The sequence below is a fragment of the Passer domesticus genome, chromosome 11 (genome assembly GCF_036417665.1).
Source record: "Passer domesticus isolate bPasDom1 chromosome 11, bPasDom1.hap1, whole genome shotgun sequence".
NCBI lineage: Eukaryota > Metazoa > Chordata > Aves > Passeriformes > Passeridae > Passer > Passer domesticus.
This window is the reverse complement of record NC_087484.1, coordinates 15,387,008-15,406,862: the sequence shown is the minus strand read 5'-3', so window position 1 is coordinate 15,406,862 and position 19,855 is coordinate 15,387,008. Positions and strand designations below refer to the sequence as shown.

General features: G+C 37.7%; 1 protein-coding gene across 2 annotated transcripts; it reads left to right on the top strand.

Moving 5' to 3' along the window:
• Nucleotides 1–681: 681 nt before the first annotated feature.
• On the top strand, nucleotides 682–19,855 carry DAW1 (dynein assembly factor with WD repeats 1). Of its 2 annotated transcripts, XM_064385915.1 has the most exons (13): nucleotides 682–766; nucleotides 2,404–2,476; nucleotides 3,705–3,849; nucleotides 7,079–7,137; nucleotides 7,812–7,934; nucleotides 9,542–9,641; nucleotides 11,432–11,539; nucleotides 12,237–12,343; nucleotides 15,442–15,544; nucleotides 15,917–16,031; nucleotides 17,069–17,145; nucleotides 19,032–19,194; nucleotides 19,745–19,855. In XM_064385915.1, the coding sequence occupies exons 1-13, from the start codon at nucleotides 685–687 to the stop codon at nucleotides 19,777–19,779; spliced, it is 1,290 nt and encodes a 429-aa protein (XP_064241985.1). In that variant the 5' UTR covers nucleotides 682–684; the 3' UTR covers nucleotides 19,780–19,855. The 2 variants fall into 2 exon arrangements, with proteins under 2 accessions (XP_064241985.1, XP_064241986.1); XM_064385916.1 differs by lacking the exons at nucleotides 19,032–19,194; nucleotides 19,745–19,855 and adding an exon at nucleotides 19,237–19,589.

The following is a 19,855-nucleotide window of genomic DNA, read 5'->3' as shown; positions in this document are numbered from 1 at the left end:
CGCAGGGAGCTGGGGAGAAGGAGTCTGGGGGTGACACCTGCAAGGAGCGAGGCAGGGTGGGTCTCTTCTGCCGGGTAACAAGTGACAGCATGAGTGGAAATGGCCTCAAGGTGTGCCAGGGCATGGTTTAGATTGGAAGTTAAGAGCTGCTGAGGGAACTGGTGGAATCAGCATTCCTGGCAGTGCTCTGAAGGCGTGTGGCCTTGGTTTAGTGGTGAACGTGGTGGTGCTGGTCAATGGCTGGTCTCTATTGCAAGGCCTTTCCAGCCTTAATGATTCTGTGATTCTAAACTGTGTTTTCATAGTTGTGCTTCTGCCCTATCTCTTTAAAAAAACTAAACTGATTAGGTTTTTCTTTTTTAAATTTAATCATTGCCCTCTTTCCTTAGTAAGAAACTATTCACTTTCCAAAACGCTTTCACACATTTGCTACGCCGTTACTAGCGGCTCTTTGGCACTCCGAATTTTACACGTATATTTTAGCGCACTCCTTTCTAGGCCGCTCCTTTCCTCTCAGTGTGGCAGCCCTGGCAGCTCTGTAGGACGATACAGTGCCAAGTGCCAGCCCGGGGCCGGTAGCGCTGACCCGGCTGCGCAGCCACAGCGGCACAGCCGGCACCCGCCATGGCGGGCCCGGCGCCTCAGCGCCGCGCCGCAGCCGCGCATGCGCGCCGGGCCGTTGCCATGGCTGCGGGCGGACGCGCGGGTCGGGCGGCGGTTGCGGCCATGGCGCTGAGGCGGCTCCTGCTGCGCTACTTCCCGCCGGGTGCGGAGCGGGGCCGGGGGGCTCCGGGGGCTCGGCCGGGGCCGGGGGGTGCGCGGGGGCCGGGGGGTGCGCCCGTCACGGCGGGTCCCCTCAGCCCGGCAGCGGCCGGGCGGAGCGGAGGTGCCGCCCGCTGTCCCGGGGCCGGGCTGAGGGGCTGCGGCGGGGAGCGGCCCAACACCCGTCGGGGCTGTAATCAGTGACTCGCTGCAAAGCCAAGGCACTCTTACTCGCATCACAGTAACAAGTTTAAAAACTCGACGGTGACTGTTGAGCTGGCGTGAAAAAAAAAAAGAATAATAATTGTGTTTTTAAATGGCTGTTTATCAAAAAAAGTTGCCACTCTCTACAGCTGCCCGAAAGGATGTTGGAGCCAGCTGAGGGTCGGTCTCCTCTGCCAGGCAGCCAGTGAGAGAATGAGAGGACGTAGTATTTATCTGTGCCAAGGGAGGCTTAAATTGGATATTAAGAAGAAATTCTTCGCATAAGCAGTGGTCAGACGTTGGAAAGGGCTGCCCAGAGAGGTGGTGCAGTCACCATCACTGAGGTGTTTGACTGGCACTCAGTGCCAGGGTTTGGTTAACAAGGTGGTGTTTGCTTATGGGTTGGACTTAATAATGATCTCAGAGGCCTTTTCCAGCCTAGCTGATACTAATTCCTATTTTTTATCCTTCATTTATGAGTTTCTGAGTGGAGCCATGCTTTGAAAAGCAATGCTGCCAGATTGGCATGGTGTATCCTGTACTCAGGTGACTCAGTGAAATTTCAGAAGTGAAACAAGCTGGAGGTGGCCAGCTCAGGAATTGTATTGGTAAAAAGGATCTTCCTTTCAAATTCAAAAACTCACCCACTATCTGCCAGTGGTTTGTGGCACAGGCTTTGTCTCCAGCTTGACAGAAATATCCACAAGCAATAATCATACATTACATGGATGGTTTACTTATTGCAGTGCCAACACATAAAGAAATGGAAGAAGCTTGTGAACAGTGTAGTCACAGAAGTGTGTGACTTTTCCTATGAATTTTGTGAAATGCAGAATGACACAGAAGTTTATCTAAATTATCTTTTCCCACAGAAAGTCAAGGAGCAGCTGAGCCCTTTATCAGCTGTTTCAAAACAGAAAGCCATGTGGTTAAACATTTTAATACTCCAGTTCAGTGGAAGTTGCAGAGGTGCCAGAGCAAACCTGGGAATGTAAAGTGTTTTATGATTTCTGATACATTACTGCACTCAAGCCTTTGCAAACACTAGAATAAATATAATGGCTTTTGTAAAACATGTTTTCCAGGCTTCCTGGAACACCAAACTACAGCAAGTATCTTTAGGACAGCTTCTTTAAAATTAATGCTGATGAAATGATACAAAAAGTTGTTGGGAAAAAAAAGAGCTTGTTCATTTCCAGAATAGAAGATAGCTCAGAAATAATATTATTTAATATCCTTTTTCATATAATCATATCAGAGTTGTTCATCACCATGCTTGCTCTCAGCCATGACAGCCAACATCCTTCCAGCTCCAAGAACTGGAATTGGGTCTCCTGAAGCCGGTGGAGCTGTGAAAGTGTGAGTGCTGCTGTCTACAGTGCATGTTATAAAACTCCAGAAGTCTAATTGTGACCTGTTTATCACTTGTTTTTAAAGGAATTATTCTGGAATATGTAGAAGGTGGTGAGTCAAAGACCAGATCAATAGATCTGCTTGATCTTAGACCTGAGTAAGTATGATACTGCTTCAGAAAACCGCACTCTCTATGTTTATCTAGCATGTTCATGTACAACTCTATTTGACTGTGTTACACATAACTGAGATCAGCTCTTGGGTAGAGCCTGTGTGCTCTACTCAGCCAGCTCAGCTAGGAAGGGCTTCAGAAAAATAATAAAGTGCCACCATTAAATAAAGTTACCCAAATCCATGGAGTTTATTAGGCTGAAAGACATGAAGTAATATGATTGTCTTAATAGCAGCATTGGTATGGAAGATGCCTTGCATGTAAGCCCAAGTCAGTAGGCAGTGTAACCTGGATATGCAGGATGAAAAATCCCAATTTAAAAATTATTAAGTTTTGTCTACTTAGGACTGTCTAGTATGGTGCTGTGGGTAAAACCAATCAAGTCTCTTCGTGAAAGAAATAAGTTGTCTGGTGTTACTGAACAGGAGTATAAACACTGAGAGGATATTCTTTTATGATGTAGTGGCTCCCACTTAGAAGACTGACGCAGAAAATCCCCTTAGACTTGAGTAATTCCCATACCTACAGAAATACTTGGCTTTCTTGCTAAGCTGATTTTAAGAGTGTATTGTGATTTGACTCCTGGGTATTGTCAACCCTTGGTTTCTCAGAGAAAGCCAGAAATCAGTAGTTACCTGATGAAATGGAAAGAGATCCAGTTGCACAGACCAGCTGTGTGCCCCTTGCTGGGGGCTCCAGGGACATCAGAACACAGCACCACTGGTAGTTACTGTCAAAACTAAGAGTTATGGAAGCAGCCATAGATTTCTGAAGCCACAGAGATAAATTTAAGACTTTGCACACATAATTTGTCTTGTTACTACTTCATGGGTAATTTGTTTGGAATTTATGAAATTCCAGTATGATTCATATATCTAAACTGACAGTGTGGGACACACATCTCCCATGCCTGATCCTCCATGGAAGTTGTTCCAAAAGATAAATTTCTTCCAAGCTACAATTTTTGAAAGTTGAATTTTACTATACAGCTTCAGTAAGAGAGGGAAGGAAATATAAAAACCAAGAAAGATTTATTCTTATTTCTTTATGCCTTTACAGAATGAGATAAATGCATAACATTTAATTGCTTACTTCAGTTTCTTTGCAAGTAAATAATATTCTTTGGTTTGAATTCATAATTATTTCCAGAGGATGGAATGTGGTGGGTTTGGGGTATTTATTGAGTTTGTTTTCATTCTTTTCTCATAATTAGCACAGATGTTACAGCCTTAGTAGAAGAAATCCAAAAAAAAGAACCTCTCATCACAGCTTCCTGCTTGGAACATGTCATACATCTAGTGCAAAGATTGCAGGAGAAGCTAGGGGAAAAACAGAATCACAAATTCTCTCTTTTTAAGGTCAGAGGCGTCTTTAAAATAATTTTGGGCATTTGGGGGGGTTTAAGTTGTGATACTGTGAGTATATTTTTACTGCTGTGTATTGTGCTGTATGACTGATTCCTTGGCACTTTTCAAACCTCTCTGCACATTCAGAGCAACTGAGTCTGGCCTGATTTTCCAGCCAGGAATTCCCCCAATAAAGCTGAGAGGTATAACTGTCCCTAGATATTGTTTTCCCAGGCTTAATCATTAGGGTGTGTTTTGGATGGAGAGAAATCAATCTTTTATTTGTTGAGAAAGAGTTTGTGGGCCAGCAACACCCACAGTTACATTTCAACAAAGCCTGTAAATCGACCCCACGTAAATTAGCTGTTGGGAAAGGACCAAAATATTTTCATACATGTGTCTACTTGTTCTTCATTTTGTGAAAATTGTGGGATTTATTCTGTTATTTTATGGGGTTTTATGCTACATGCAGTTGTCATTACAAATCTTAGTTTTCATTGCTTTCTTTCATTACTGTTATCTTTGAATATTGATAAATTGATTTTCAGCTTACAAAGAGCACTGGAATATTTTTTCAAAGAAAGAGGATTTTTAAGAACAATGATTACAGAGACCTTTCAGAGCTTCAAATCCAGGACTGAGTGAGTCAGAAGAGAATTGGTTTAATTGTATTTAATTGTGGAAATGAAACTTTCTTCCACGTATTACATGCTACAATCTGACATAGTTAAACGTTGTATCTTTATTGTGTCAGCAGATGGCAATGTGTAGCTGTTGAACAATGCTGGTCAGTGCTATGGCGTTTATTGTTACCTTAAATTAGAAGAGAAAAAGAAAATTTGTGTTGGTTTGTTCAGCTGTAAAATCCCTTACATGTTCTGAGGTATAGCTTTGATTCTTTTGACCAACAATACTCATCTGGGTGAATTCTGCAAAGAAATATGTATTTAACATTGAAAACAGAGCTATGTAGCAGGGCATCTTAAATTTAAAAGTTTCTCTTCCAAGTTATGCTCTCAGCTGAGATAATGCCTTGCTTTTCAAAAGCTTTAGAAATTGTTTGTTCATCACAGAGACTGACAAAATCTTCAAATGCTTGTTCAAACTTGAGTGTAAATAATGTATTTGTTCATTGTTGGGTGTAGTGCTATGCCTGAGATTCTGTATTTGGAAATAATAGAAGCAGGCAAATCCAATCAGTGCTGGATTATTTCCTTCACTCAAGAGTGGTTAGAAGTGTGTGAAAAGAACTTTTTTGATGTTCAGTTTCATCTAAGGTTTCTAAATGAAATATGAGTACCAGGTCCTTCTGAGATACTAATAAAATATAAGAGATGGGTGGGAGTGAGATTTGTTTTTCTTTTCCCTGAAAAAAAAATGTTTTATGTGTACATTGCTTGGAAATTAATGGTTTTTATTCCTGTTGCACTGGAGAATAAACTGAAACAAGTGTATAAGCTCATCTTTTTGTTATTTCCAGTAATTGTAGTGATGGTGGTGTGTTAGGCACCCTGCAGAGAAATGAGGTATTATAGCAATTTCTCAGGTTCTAAACTGTTCCAAGGCATGGGATGCTATAGTAATTTGCAGATTTTTATCTTAGGTACAGCTTTAGCAGATTTTGCAGAACGGAGGTATATTTTTTCTAATATTGCCTTAGGGTTTGATTATTGTATCATTTGCACAGGCAATTCTTGCTGGCTCAGAGTTCTGTGGATGAAGCAACTGCAGCACTGGGCATTGGAAGAACAGAATTAGTCTCATAATCTGAAATTACATAAAAACACATCTCGTTTTCCTCCCTTTTTTCATAATTTCAAAATACCTTTGTTCTTCAGAGCTGCCTGCATGTAGTCCTAAAAAAGTTATGGGTGAGATTTCCATAAATTTCCATAATTATTGATTCTCATATGCAGACGGATATTGTGGCTCTTTTTAAAAAACAAAATATTTTTGTCATTTCCACATCTTGATTGCCCATTCCCACTTCAGCAGCTGAAAGCACAACTTGTGTTGCTTTCTCAAGAGAGAAGAAATTGCTGTTTCTGTAACATAAAATACATTTTCTGTTTCTCTCTCCCTCTCAGTCCTTCACTTATCAACTGTTATTTCCATTTTGATGAATCCCTACTCTTCTGAGCAGGAGATCTATAAGCCTTTCTCATTTTCCTTTTGGAGACAGGCAGCTTGGAGGACTTGAGATAAGCAAAAAAAGTTGAAGCTCTGGTAATATGTCAGTGATTAAATCTCACTGTTCATAAACAGTTTCTTCTTCATTCTTACACTGCAGAAAAGACCTAGTGAACCACTGGGGTATTTTTAACTTCCCTTTACTTCACTGTCAGCAGTTGTGGTGATTTCCCAGTTTATGATTTTATTATGGTTTAGACTTGAGGAGAGGGCAGCTTCTAAAAGGTGGAAATTATTCAAGTGCAAACCATGTTTTACAGCTGCCAATTTATTCATACACCAACCAGATTACATTTTTTTGTTTCTTTTTAAAGTGTCATGGCAAGGTGACTTCCACTGCAGTATCTGAAACTATTTTCACCTCTGCTTAATAAACCTCAGTTTGTGTTACTATGGCTATGGGCTCATTCACATGAATTATCCTGTAGTGTCTGATTAAAGCACTGTTAGAAAACAGTGCCCTACACAATCTGTGCAGACATTAAAGTTGAAATTCTGTCTTGGAATTTTGCCTTGCTGAGTATCTTTGTTATGGTTTTGCACACTTTGTCATGACTTCATAGGACAGAGCTGAAACTTATGTTTCTTATAAGCTGTAGCTTATGTTTATTTTTTTGTTCCTGTTGTGTACAACAAAGTCAAGTGCCAGCTGGAAGCATCCCACACCCTAAAAGTCTCAAATTTAACTGGATTTCTTGGTTCACTGGCTATGGCTTAATATTAGTTGGGATTTCTTTTATCAGTGATCTTACATCATCATGGTCTCCTCTTTTGTTTTGCCCATTTAGCTCTGGTCTGGGGTTGTTTTGCTGGTCTTGAAGAAGGTGAAGACAATGCAAACATGGGAAAACAACCAGTTCATTGAAATAAAAGAGAAAATTGAAATCTATACTATATAACATCTTCAGTGGTAACCTGATGATTAATGTGGGGTTTCTTCTTCTCTAACAGGAGGACGAGAAAAAATTAATCTGTTGAATATTCGGAGCAATTTTGTTTATTTTTTTAGCTTCAAATGTTTTACTTCTCACTGCCTCCACTTCTATTTCAGGTGCTTAGAACACACATATTGCCTCTGACTAATGTTGCATTTAACAAATCTGGTTCTCGGTAAGTTGTTTTCAAAGTCAAAGTACCTAATACTTAATTGAAGTTTTGTACTTGTAAATTAAATGGTAAGGAAACGTCAGTGCTCTTATCTTGCTGCAGAAAGAATTCAGCTTTGCAGCTTAAAAGCAGCTTCAGGCATAACTGGAGATTATATTTCAGGCCTCTGTGGAAAACCCATGGGAGATGCAAAAAAGTAGCAGATGAGATTAAATTAATGTGATTTTTTTCTTCCACAGTCATAGTCTGGTGACAATTACCATATTACACCTTTATGGCAATAGCACCTTTATGGCAGTAAACTAAATATTACTAAAAGCTAAATGAGTCTTTGACATAAACTCATTTGGGAATTTCACTGTAGTGAAAGTGTAACTTTCATGTTAATTGATTTCACTGTGGACATTTGTCTTATAATTTTTTCCTTCATATCTTAAAAGCAACAGGATGCTTTCTAGTTAAAATACATTAAATATTAGAAAAATATGTTTTTTTTTACTAAGATGTTAAAAAGAAAGAAGAAAAGGAACCTCTGTGGTCATAAATCTCTATTTTTGAATACAGATTTAGGGTCTGAGACAATGCTAATTAAAATCTGTGGAAATAAATAATTTGGCAGTGCCTTGGGACCAGTAAGATATTTGCTGTATTCAGAAATGAATTTCTCTTTGCTTTAGCTTTATCACTGGAAGCTATGACAGAACCTGCAAACTGTGGGATACAGCATCAGGAGAAGAGCTGCATTCTCTGGAGGGACACAGAAATGTTGTCTATGCAATAGCTTTCAATAACCCCTATGGGTAAGTAAATTTCCTCTGAGATTCTTCATAATTGCTAATACTGTTATTTTACAAATACTCTAACACAGAACAGACTATTTTAAATTGAAAGAGTTCAACTTCTGAGTTTGTAGAGTTCAGCTATAGCTAATCACTGTAGGATGACACTGTCATTATTTGTACAAGAGATCCATTCAAACATGTTTTCTGCTATCATTTTTAAAAATTAAATTTAGAAATTCTAACCAAAATTTTAATTAGGTATTCAGTCTGAGTCTAAATGAGTATTCAGTCTAATGAGTTAGTTGAGTGTATTGAAACACAGTTTATTTCAGTAATATCTACATGATCAGATTGTATTCTGAATGTTAACCATTCTCTTCTGCCTCCATGTAGTTGTATGTGGTGTGACATGTAAGCACTTATGACAATCCGTGTTGCTCCACTTAAGGAGAAAGAAGTGGATTTTTCCATTTGCCATTACAAATTCTATATTATTTAGGACATGATTTAGAAATGTCACAGCTTTTGAGTAATTTTTGTAAAATCCACAAGGTGCTGCTGTGTGAACATCAGATATTAATTTTTGCACGTTTTGTTTTCCTCAGTAAGTTTTTGCCCTAGGCTGGAATTGCCACCTGTTAGGTGCAGGGAATTATGTGTTAGCTACTGAAGTTTCATTGTCATTTGCTTGCTGAGGAAGCTGTCATGTGTGAGAAAACCATTTTTTCTGTAAAGATAAATTAATTCATATTTTTCTATTGACTCACATTACTGTTGGATGTCCTATTTATCAGTTGAAAAATACACAATTACCAACAGGAAATAAATGTTAAAATATTTGTTCTTACACTATTTGAAACTTCATCTCTTTTTTCTATATGAAAAGGAAAACTTAGACCTTTTTGCGTCAATGTCTTATATTCTGATATTATTCTTTACTTTATAAAAGCTTTTAATGAAGTTCATTTATATGGCTTGGTGAAACTAATGACAAAAATCTGGGCTAAGATTAATAACTAGACTGAAACATAAAAGTGGAGAAGCAACATACAGCGAGACAAAGCCTGATGAGAACCTTGAACTACTTTTGTATTAAAAATTTGATAAAACCCCCTTTTTTTTTCTGCTAATCTTCAGGTTTTGGTACAGTGCCCCTTGGTACATTTTCTGGAGACTTCACTTTAGTCTTTGTCTAACTGCAGATGGTCACAACACTTCCACTGACTTCAGTGGGAGTAGAGTTCAACTTCTGAAGTTTGGGTGAACTGCATTTGTAATTGTTGATAAACAGATGTAATCTGATGAAATTATATAACTTCTTAATAAATCTGTAAGTACAGCACAGCACCATCCCTAAAGCAGGTCAGTCATCAGTTATGAACACTCCTGTGCTAATAGATAGGTGCAGTAGCACTCTTAGAAACTCCCTGTGTCTGCTAATTTTTTGCCTTGCTGTAACTTGTGTTTGTGAAATCCTGCTGCAGGATCTCGTAGTGTGGCAGTGAGCACCAAAGTGCTTTGGAGCTTCCAAGGCTGGGTGTTGTTTCTCTGGATTCTGCTGTCTCTGGAGTCAGAAGGTTTTTCTACATAAAAATTACATAAAAAATTTTTTTCTTTCTATTTAGTGACAAGATTGCCACTGGATCTTTTGATAAAACCTGCAAAGTGTGGAGTACAGAAACAGGAAAATGTTATCATACCTTCAGAGGACATAGTGCAGAAATAGTGAGTAGTGATGGATGTTTCTTATTCCTTTATGTTTCTTCACACTATCATTGATGACTGTGGGTTCTGACTCCCTTGGAGCTCCCACTGGAAGGCACAGTTATTGTGGCACATCTACTCATACATCCAGGTCCTGTTAGCATTTCTGCACTGCAAGGGAGGAGAGTCTGACAGTTCTGGAGATAGAATAAACCCTCATACACTGTTTGAAATGATATTGTTGTTTTAACTTTGTTCTGATTTCCCTGTTTGCTAAATGTTAAAACATCGAAAAATACCATAGCAACTGGAATTTTCACTTCATTGTACATATTTTTACTTTTACATATTTTTACGTATCACATGTTTTTCTAGCTATCTTGCATTTCCTCCCATATTTTCAGAACATCATTGCTTGTGTTGTTGTCTTTCACAGAGATCTGTACTTTGTGTACAGAACCAATTGGAGCTGTAGGGGAAGGAATTTCTGAAATTTAAAGTGTGTTAACTGGGAGTATGTGGGATGCTGAAATGTCAAAGATCTATGAAATTAAAACAGTTTAAGCTTAAAAATGCTTGGTTTCCTCTCCCATGCACTAGGACCCCTATCAGCAGTAGCAAGTGCCTTGATGCACAAATTACAGTTTGAAAGATCAGGGCAAAACCACTAAAACTCTGAATTTCAATGATGAATGTTTTTTTTTTCTTTTTTTTCTTTTTTTTTTTAATTGCTATACAATCACTCTCCATGAAATATTGCTGAAAATTGTTTCTGAAAAAACAATTTAAATTTATTTGTAGATTGAGAGGCCTTAACTACAAAGAGGTGAGAAAATGGCGGTTTACTATATTGGGATTTGGGGTTTGTTTCAGTGTGTTTTTGATTCTCTGGATGCTCTGAGCTACTCCTTACAATGGAGAACATATTTGCTTATTGAGAAGGGCTGCAGTGGTTTTACTTCCACAAATCAGTCAGGTAAATGTTTAAAGGCTTCTCCATTTTTTCTGACTTCTTAGAGATAGATTACACCCAGAGTGTTATGAGTTGTGCTGACAAGTAATTAGAAGTAGATAATTGCCAGCAGGAAATGATGTGTTTCTCTGAATCTGACCTGTTTCTGAAAGGCCATTATTGCATCTGATACACTGCTGGCAAGGGCATGCCCATAGTTACTCAGGATGAAAAAACTGAGCTGCTATTTTCCTCTTTTCATTGCACCTGCTATTCTTTATTTGCAGAGCAATCACACCAAATAATTGCAGAAAATGGGAGGATGAATACATGATTTTTTAATGTGAGAAATTAATTAAAGTAGTTGTTGAGCTTTTATTCTTTCTTTTCCTTAAATATGATGTTGTGGCAATGCCCTTGGCAAATGACATTGATAATGACACCTGATAGGGTAAGAGTGCACAGAGTGTGTTTGTGGGTACACAGAACTGTTTGGAAGATCTTTGCCCCAGTCTCATCAAGTAACAGAGAAAATCTACCAAATGATAGTGCTAGTGAGCACTGTCAGACTGAACAGTAATTGTAAGATTTTAGTGAGAATTTTGAAATAAAGAAAACAAAGCATATGCTTGCAAGGAGTCCACTTGGTTTGGGTACTTATCCAGAATTATGTGGTAAGGTTTTGTTCCTGTTCCAGTGAGTAGTTGAAAGAATTCTGCAAGTTTTCTGTATGTCATAAAATATTATCAGACCTTTGACTTATATAAGAATATTAATCTTGACCCTTGTTTAGTTTACTTAGAAAGTATATATAAGTGGACTCCTTTAAACTTTTTCTACCCAATGTTTCTCTCTACAGGTATGTTTATCATTTAATCCTCAGAGCACACTCTTGGCAACTGGAAGCATGGATACCACTGCCAAGTTATGGGATCTAGAGAAGGGAGAAGAAGTAGCCACTTTAAATGTATGTTTGCATTCCTTATGCTTTCAGAGGTGTTCCTTGCTTAGTTTTCCAACTGAGATAAGTAACAGTGTAACCATTACAACTGTTTCAAACCTTGCAGTTTCTTTTACCCGGTGATCCCATAGTGACTACAGTTCCAAAACAGAATAAGAAAACTTGAAGGGAATGAGAAAGCTGTGGTGTTTTATGAATCCTATTTATCAAAAGACAGATTTTCTCATTGCAGTGGCATCACTGCTGTAGATTAGAATCCCTTCCATTACTTGTTAAAACCTGCTGCTCTGCTGTCAGTTGTGACCTCTGTATGGAGGAGGTAAGCATGGGCAGAGGACAGCATCCAGTTACCTCTAGATTGTCATCCCTCTGTGCTCTGCATGGCTTGCTGGCATTCCCCAGGGTCAGATTGGCCTCTGCTGCTGCAATGCATTTCTCTCACATAAATTCTAAGTCATATATAGTGAATAAGCTTCCTGCTTAAGTGGTGTGCCTGAGTTGTTGCAGTTGTTGGGATATTGACTATTCCACAATCAGGTAGATCTTTCTCTCAAAATTGTGATATTCTTGACAAGACAGTAAATAAAATAGTGATGAGTTGTGGAAGGATTATGCTGCTGAGAAAACAGGACTACATATTAAACAATATTAATGGAAAAGTAATAATTTGTATTCTCATACTCCTTTTTAAAAATTCTCTCAGGGGCACTCAGCAGAAATTATTGCTCTGTCTTTCAACACCACTGGAGACAGGATCATCACTGGCTCCTTTGACCATACAGTAGCAGTATGGGATGTTGGCACTGGCAGGTACTAAAGCACTAATATAATTTTACTTTGCATGATTTCAGGACAAATTAAATAGAAAGTGTTGAGCTACACCTTACAGAGCTTGTATTTCATTTAGAGTTTATGTTCTCTGGTCTTGTAATTGGTTACTCCTCTTCTCTTTGTTCTTTTGAAAAGCAATGCTGCTCATGAAATACTTTTGTATTTATTGTTTTAAATTCTATCTTATGAGTACTAAAGAGGTGGAAAGACTGGACTGATCCTGTGCTTGTTCCTGTGAATTCTCCAAAGAGGAATATATTTTGTCAACATGGAAACTCATGACTTGCAAGGTGTCTAGGATTTCTAGACTGTTTAAGTAGAAAGCATATTTTGTATTACAGAAAATGATTCTGGTTATGTTATCTTTAAAAACTATACAGGGTGTGTTTTTCCTTCTCACTATCCTTCATCAATATAAATTTAAAATGTGTTCTCCTTTGACTGTAGAGAGCAAAATCTCTTGATTAAGATGCCAACAAATAATAATGCAAGAGGTAAATATTTGCTTGTATAATGCTGACAAATTCAATTGTTTTGTCAGTGGGAACTCAGTGTAAGTAAAATAATATGATCACCCTGATTACTGACAAAGTAATTTATGAAGATAACCATTCTATTTTGTTTACAGGGCTTGTGCCTTTCTTTTTTTTTTCTTTTGAGAGCAAGGGGAATATCTCTGAAATTTATACATAAAAGGAAAGTGTTTGTATAGTGGTATCTTGGGATAATAGACAATATATATAAAAGTGAGACTAAGTGTGTGATTTATAAGTTGTGTACACATAGTGTATAATTTAAGGCTTGATCCCATAATCTTTGAGCTTATTCAACACCAACACTCATTCAGCAAATCGACCTTTGAATTCAATTTCCTTCAGCCTGATGTTCTTGCAAGTATTTTTGTGTGAAAACAACTTCCTTGGGCTTATTGTCTGAGCCTACAGTGAAATCAAAGTGTGGGGATTTTCATGTTGCATTTTTTTCCTATGAAATCAATATGAACTTCACATCAGGGCCATTACCAGCAGATTCTCCCTGGCAGTTCTGGTGATTAGCTAGTGGGCAGTAGAATTGTTCCAAGACCAGCAGTCAGCCTTTCAGATGGCACCTGGGCATGAATAGATTTAGGAATAATGGAAGGTTGCAGTCAGAAAGACTGTCAGCAAATCATAATTTACTGTCAACACTTTCAGGTACATTTGCAAAAATCTTGTAGGTGAGGTTTTGTGTGCTTGTTTTTCACCATGTGAATTCCATGAGGTGTACAGCTTAACAAATTTGAGTTTCTTCCGATTTTGCTGGCTGATGCTGCTAAGCACATGTGTTCCTGAGTTTTATTCTGGGTAGGTGCCCTGAACTTCCCTGGGGGAAATTGATCTAGGGACAGGACAGCTGAACAAAGTTTGAGATTCTTTTCATACAATACTGTGATTTAAAAGAAAAAAGGGTGAAGTGGGAAACACACTTTTGTAGTCCAGGTCTGTATTTCCATGGCAGATGCAGCCCACTGTAGTTCAGTTGAAGGTGTCTGCAGAGCTTCATTTGGTAAATCAACAGCCTGGTCCTGTATCTTGGGTCAGGAGTGCTGGACACCAGAGTGTGAGAGAAAAGCAGTTTCTCATTTGCAATTATAGTCAAATACTAGAGCATCCATAGATCAAATTTCACTAGGAAACTGAAGGCTAAGGAAATACTGTCATGACTAAAGCTGATTGCTTTTAATAAAAAACTTAAATGGAATTTTTATGGCACTTCATAAGTCTCTCTTCTGTGTTCTTTCTGTATCTGATAAGAGCTTCTGTAAGATGTTCTCCACATTGCTATTTATTCTGTTTATTGATCAGATTTTTATGTCAAAGCTTGAAGGCCGCACTGCCTTTTTGAAAATTGGAAGTTTAAGCTTTCAGCTTTTAAATTAAAACTTTTTTTTCTAGGTATTTCTAGGTATTTTGGGCATTAGGTATTACAGTAACAGTAGTCTTGATGACCAAATAATATGTTTATAAAATTGACTTTTCTTCTGTTATCTGCTTGTTGATTTTTTGTTTTACTGTAAAAAAAAACTACACAATTACAATAGTATAGACCTCACAGTGTTAGAAAATAAAAGGAGTAATTCTGCAAAATGCTAAGAATGTAATCAAGTTTTTGTTATTATAAACAAACAGCAAATTCAAATGCTCAGGAAATTTTCTTTACTGTTCATTTAGCACATATATTAATTTACCTACTCTTACATATCTTGTACAATGAATAAAAACATTTCAGTCACAAACTAATTTAGTTGTTTTTCTAGTCATTAGTTTATCTGTTATTTACAGTCTGCTTCTATTAATGATGCAGTGATACTAGCATTGTGATAATAACCCAACTTGCTAATCCTTTAATAGATGTATATCTCAATTAATCTTTTTTAGGCTTTGTTGCCTTATAGGCCATTAAATAGGAAGCAGTATTGGCTAATTGTATAACCTCTCTACTCAGATAAAGCTGAAGAATTTAATGGGACTTGTATTGCTAGTCTTGTACAGCAAGAAGTTGAGGATTAATGAGGATTAGAAATCATATTTCAGTTGGGCTGTCATTTGCCTGTTATTTGGGAACATGCTTGCATTAAGTACCTGATTAACTTCCATTTGATCTTCAGTGGATTTTATAAAAGGTTTAGATTATATGGAGTTTTAAAGATGTACTGTTTTTACAGTTCATTGAAGTAGGATAATGGGAGAATAATGTGGAAAAACTTGCTGTACTTGCTTAGCATGTAGATGAATACAAGGAATCTGTTGCTGGTGCTGAAAATCATCACATTTCACTGGAGATACATTCACTAAAATATTTTTGAAAGAGAAGGGAGGAAAATTCCATTTTGTTCTTTACTGCCTCTTTTTGCCAAAAATAGAAAATGGAATTGATGTAGTACTAGAATCCTAAATGAGCTGCACCACTCCATTTAATTGCTTTAATGGTGAAGACTTGATGCTTTAAGTATACCATTTTCTAAACTTGTAATTTATATGTGTATATAAAAATACACACTATAAATGTAAATGATTATTTAATTTTTTTTTTGGTAGGTTGTTACATACTTTAATAGGCCACCGAGGAGAGATTAGCAGTGCCCAGTTCAACTGGGACTGTTCTCTCATTGTCACTGGATCAATGGACAAAACGTGCATGGTAAGCTGCTTCAGTAGGTTTACTCAAAAGAGCTACTTGACATATAAAATGTATCTTTTTTAAATTGAGGAGCATCATTTTAAAGTAGTACATGTAATGAATTAGAGAATTTACAACTAAATGTAAAACCCATAATCTTACTAATTTCAGTGAAGTCTAGTTAAGTCTTGTTTAATCAATACACTGAACTAAAAAATGTATAGAACATTAAACTAATGAAAGAATGACTCATTATTGATTTGTATTTAGCTTTTGTGTTTTACGTGTCAGACATCAGAAAGGGCCTCTACGAGTTGCTCTATCAATCAGCTAGGTATCTATAAAGTGAATTAGTCCAAGGCAGCAATGCAGTGCCCCTGTTTGTGTGTGCAGCTGTGGGATGCTGTGACAGGGACACACATAGCCACGCTGGCAGGGCACAGCAAGGAGGTGCTGGATGTGTGCTTTGACTACACCGGGCAGCGCATTGCGACGGCCTCTGCCGATGGTGAGTGGGGGCCTGCCTCTGAACTGCAGCTTCAAACACCTCTGTCCTTCCCTTTGCCTCTGCTTTGGGTGTAGCTTGATGAACAGGAGGACTTGATTAAAAACTATCAATCTGTTGCATGACAGAAATTGGGCATTCAACTTTAAAAGTTTCCTCCAGTGACAAAGTCCTTATTTTCATACTTCAATCAACTCAACATGTCTCCCCTTTAACTTCAAACTTAGAAGCAAATATTTCACTTGTGGCTGCAAATACATTTTAAATGTGTATGTAAATAGCTTTTGAGGGGGTTGATTTGGTGGCTCAGATTTAGGCTTAAATGAAAAATGTAGTTGGAATTTTATTGGTGGATTTACTAGCAGGCTTTTCTAATGCACAGCAAAAGAATACACAATAAAGAGGTAGTGAAAGAAGCAATTTTGTTTTGTTATTGGTATGCAGAAGTTTTGCATGCTTATTATTTGTCTAGGAATCACAATAAATAGTTTTCTATATTCACCTGCTCAGTTATTTATATTATACTGCATAATGACAATACTGTATTAGTTTTAGATACACAATTCCAGAAACAGCATACCAGACTGGATGGGGAGGACTATTTGGATCTATTTTCCTGTACTTGCTATATTAAGACAAGAGCCAATGTAAAAAGTTTCCTGATATTTAATCAATATCTTGTTAAATATAATTAATAGATTATTAAATAGTGAAATATAATGAAAGCTTTATAAATATATTGTACATGTATTCTGAAATAACAGGCTTTAGTAAACTGTCTTCTATGTGGACCTTTGTATTCGTATGTTAGGAATTTTTCAGGAGAATCCATTTCTGGTCAGGAAAGGAAGTAAATATTTTTCATGCAGATTACAGATTTTGTTTTAACATACTTTACCCTTGGAGGAAACTCCATGAAGTTTGCCTTGTACTTCTTCCAAAATTAAACCTGAGGATGAGTTCCTTCTGACCTTATTCAAATATTCTTACTGAAATGGGTGCTTAAGCATAACAATCACATATGGCTCCTACTGCAACAGGGTCAGCAAGAGTCTATAATGCAGGAACAAAACAGTGCATTGCAAAGCTAGAAGGACATGAAGATGAAATTTCAAAGGTAAGTTGTGTGTGGTTTGCACCTTTTTTAATTTGACTCTGTGTGACATCCAATTCACCAGTTATTCCGTAATGCAGGAATACTGTTAATCATTATACCACCACATTCTTTAAGACAGGTCTGGCTAAGAAGTTTTCTTTACTAAAACAACATTCCTTTTGGCTGAAAGCTATCCGACAATGATTGTTTACCAATTTCCCACTTCTGAGCTTAGACAATACTGGGTGTGTTACTCCTGGGGATTCCAAGAGCCACTTCTCTGTATTGTCATGTCATTACCATTTGATTCCTTAGAATGGTGGCAGCTGCTTAAGTCCATTCCTCCAAGGGGTGGACTCCTGGCTTTGATGCCATTGAAATGACTGGTTTTCCTTAGCTCTTTCCTTTTCCTGAAGCAGTTTATCAGTTGGGTCTGCACACACACTTGGTGAAGAGCAGGGGAGCAGAGAGGGAGATGCTCTCTAAGTGCTCTTTCAGTGTGATTGTCAACAGAGCTCATCTGACCTGTCCCAAACTCTGCCTGTGTTATTCTGCCATTGGAGTCCCACGTTCTCTGACAGAATGAGCACAGGGTTTTTCATCTCTTGTTGGCATCTTAAGGCTGTTGCCTCTAAGGCTTTTACCTTCCTTCCTTTCTTCCTTCCTTCTACCAGATGTGTTCCTCTTTCCTCATTGTCATTTCTCTGCACACCTGATTTATGGAATGGAACAGAAAAAATATATTTCTGTGGAAAAATATATGGAGAATCTTATTTTCAAAAGTGCATAAGGGATTTGGAAATACAAACTCTGTTTCGAGAATCACTTGGTCATGAGGAGTGCTCATGTGCTTTGCTTATCTGGCTCAATTTTGAACACCAAGGTTTTGATCCAAATAAATTTAGTTGCTTCCAACATAGTACGTTTTTCTCAAACTTTATTTTTTATTGCTTGCAGCTTTTCATTATTCTTTCAAATAGATAATCTCCCTAGCTTCCAAGCTAGTGTGCTATGTTTATGCTGCTTTTTGGGATGTATTTTGATGTTGAAATATTAATATTTTTAATCTAGGATGGTTCTTAGTGAACAAAACTTAAATGCTTTCATTTTACTGTTTTGCCTATAAATAATTTTGCTGAAGAATAGAAAGTTCAGAAGGATTGGTCTTTCCTCAGTTACTAAAGTCACTGCATATCTCACACTCAGTGCTGACCCACTGAAGACAGTCTGAACCCCTGCTGCTGAGAGGGTGGGTCAGAGACAGCTTCCATCAAGGCCTTAGTGCTGCAGGAGAGAATCTGCTCCTCTGGGAGCATGGGGAAAAGGCCATGTATTTGTGCAGATATTCTATGGAGATGTGACCACTTAGGAATGCTATTACCTGGAAACTGGATTTCTGGGGAGCAGACATTTTGCCTTCAGTGATTAAGCAATTTTGAGTTATATAATAAACTGGTATTGTCCAGTTAGTGCTTGAAAAATGTACCTGATTATCTGGAAATCCATGCAGTTATGGCAGTGAATGTTTAACAAATATGAAGACTTACTATAAAATTAATTGTTTCCAGTGCAGATTCTGATAACAAAGATGTATGTTATTTAATATAAAACTCTATAAAACGTATCAATTTTACATTGGAATGATGGTAACATTTAAATAAAGCTGCTATTTGGAAGTTATGATCCTGTTGTAAGGTCATGGTATATCTGCTTTGTAAAAACACAAAATTTTCAGCCACAGAAATTTGCCAGCATGACTCTAGTGGAATACTACCCTTGATTTTAGCTAAAAAACTGAATGCAAGAGTTGCTGCTTTCTATTTTCATCTTTCAATCACTTTGATATGCTTCTTTCTCTAGGCATACTGACTTGCTGAGTAACAGAACTCATTTCTGTATTTTTAAAGGTGTGTTTCAACCCTAAAGGCAATTGCATACTAACAGCCAGCTCTGATAAAACAGCTCGGCTCTGGGATGCTGCTACTGGGCACTGCCTTCAGATATTAGAGGGTCATGCTGATGAGATCTTCTCCTGTGCTTTTAACTACAAAGGGGATACAATCATTACAGGTAACTAACACATTCTATTTTTCTTTTCTTTTTTTTTTAAAGACATCTAAAATTTTGCTACAGCAAAACAAAAACAGTCTGAAAACTTTCCTGAGGCCCAATGCAGGTATCAGCAGTGACATACAAGGTAATCAAGAAAATCTAGATCTTCATTTTAGAACTGAAATTTAAGAGAATATGGCCATGAACAAATTTGTGCAAAGGCATGGGCACACCCTCCCATCTCTCCAGTGGCACATACCAGCACCAGAGAGGTGACTAAGCCATTTTCTCACAATGCCTTGCTATGAGGGAGGTGTGGATGAACAAAAGGCAAAGGAGCATGCCTTTGGTGTAATAAGTACTGAACTCGGATCAGGTTTCCTTCATTTCAGTCATGGGATGCACGATGATCTCAGCTGAAAGTATTGCCCTTGATTCTGCTGCCTGTTGCTAGTTGTTGAGAAAAAAAATAAAAATGTGTCTCCTGGGTACATTGTTGATGTAGGTATTAACAAAAATGGATAGACTGTGCACCTGAATGATCCTTCACAATGTGTGTTTTTACTAGGGAGCAAGGATAACTCCTGTAGAATCTGGCACTGACTGAAGAAAAGGATCCAGTTTGATGTATGCCTGCCTACTTTGTGAGTTTCAGAGTCAATAAACTCAGCCTGTCAGA

Excerpts from the sequence above, each read along its gene's own strand:
- DAW1 (XM_064385915.1), top strand. The coding sequence starts at position 685 with ATGGCTGCGGGCGGACGCGCGGGTCGGGCGGCGGTTGCGGCCATGGCG. Across the intron at positions 16,032-17,068 it reads TGCGACGGCCTCTGCCGATG|GGTCAGCAAGAGTCTATAAT; the intron begins GTGAGTGGGGGC and ends CTACTGCAACAG. Across the intron at positions 19,195-19,744 it reads AGGGGATACAATCATTACAG|GGAGCAAGGATAACTCCTGT; the intron begins GTAACTAACACA and ends TGTTTTTACTAG.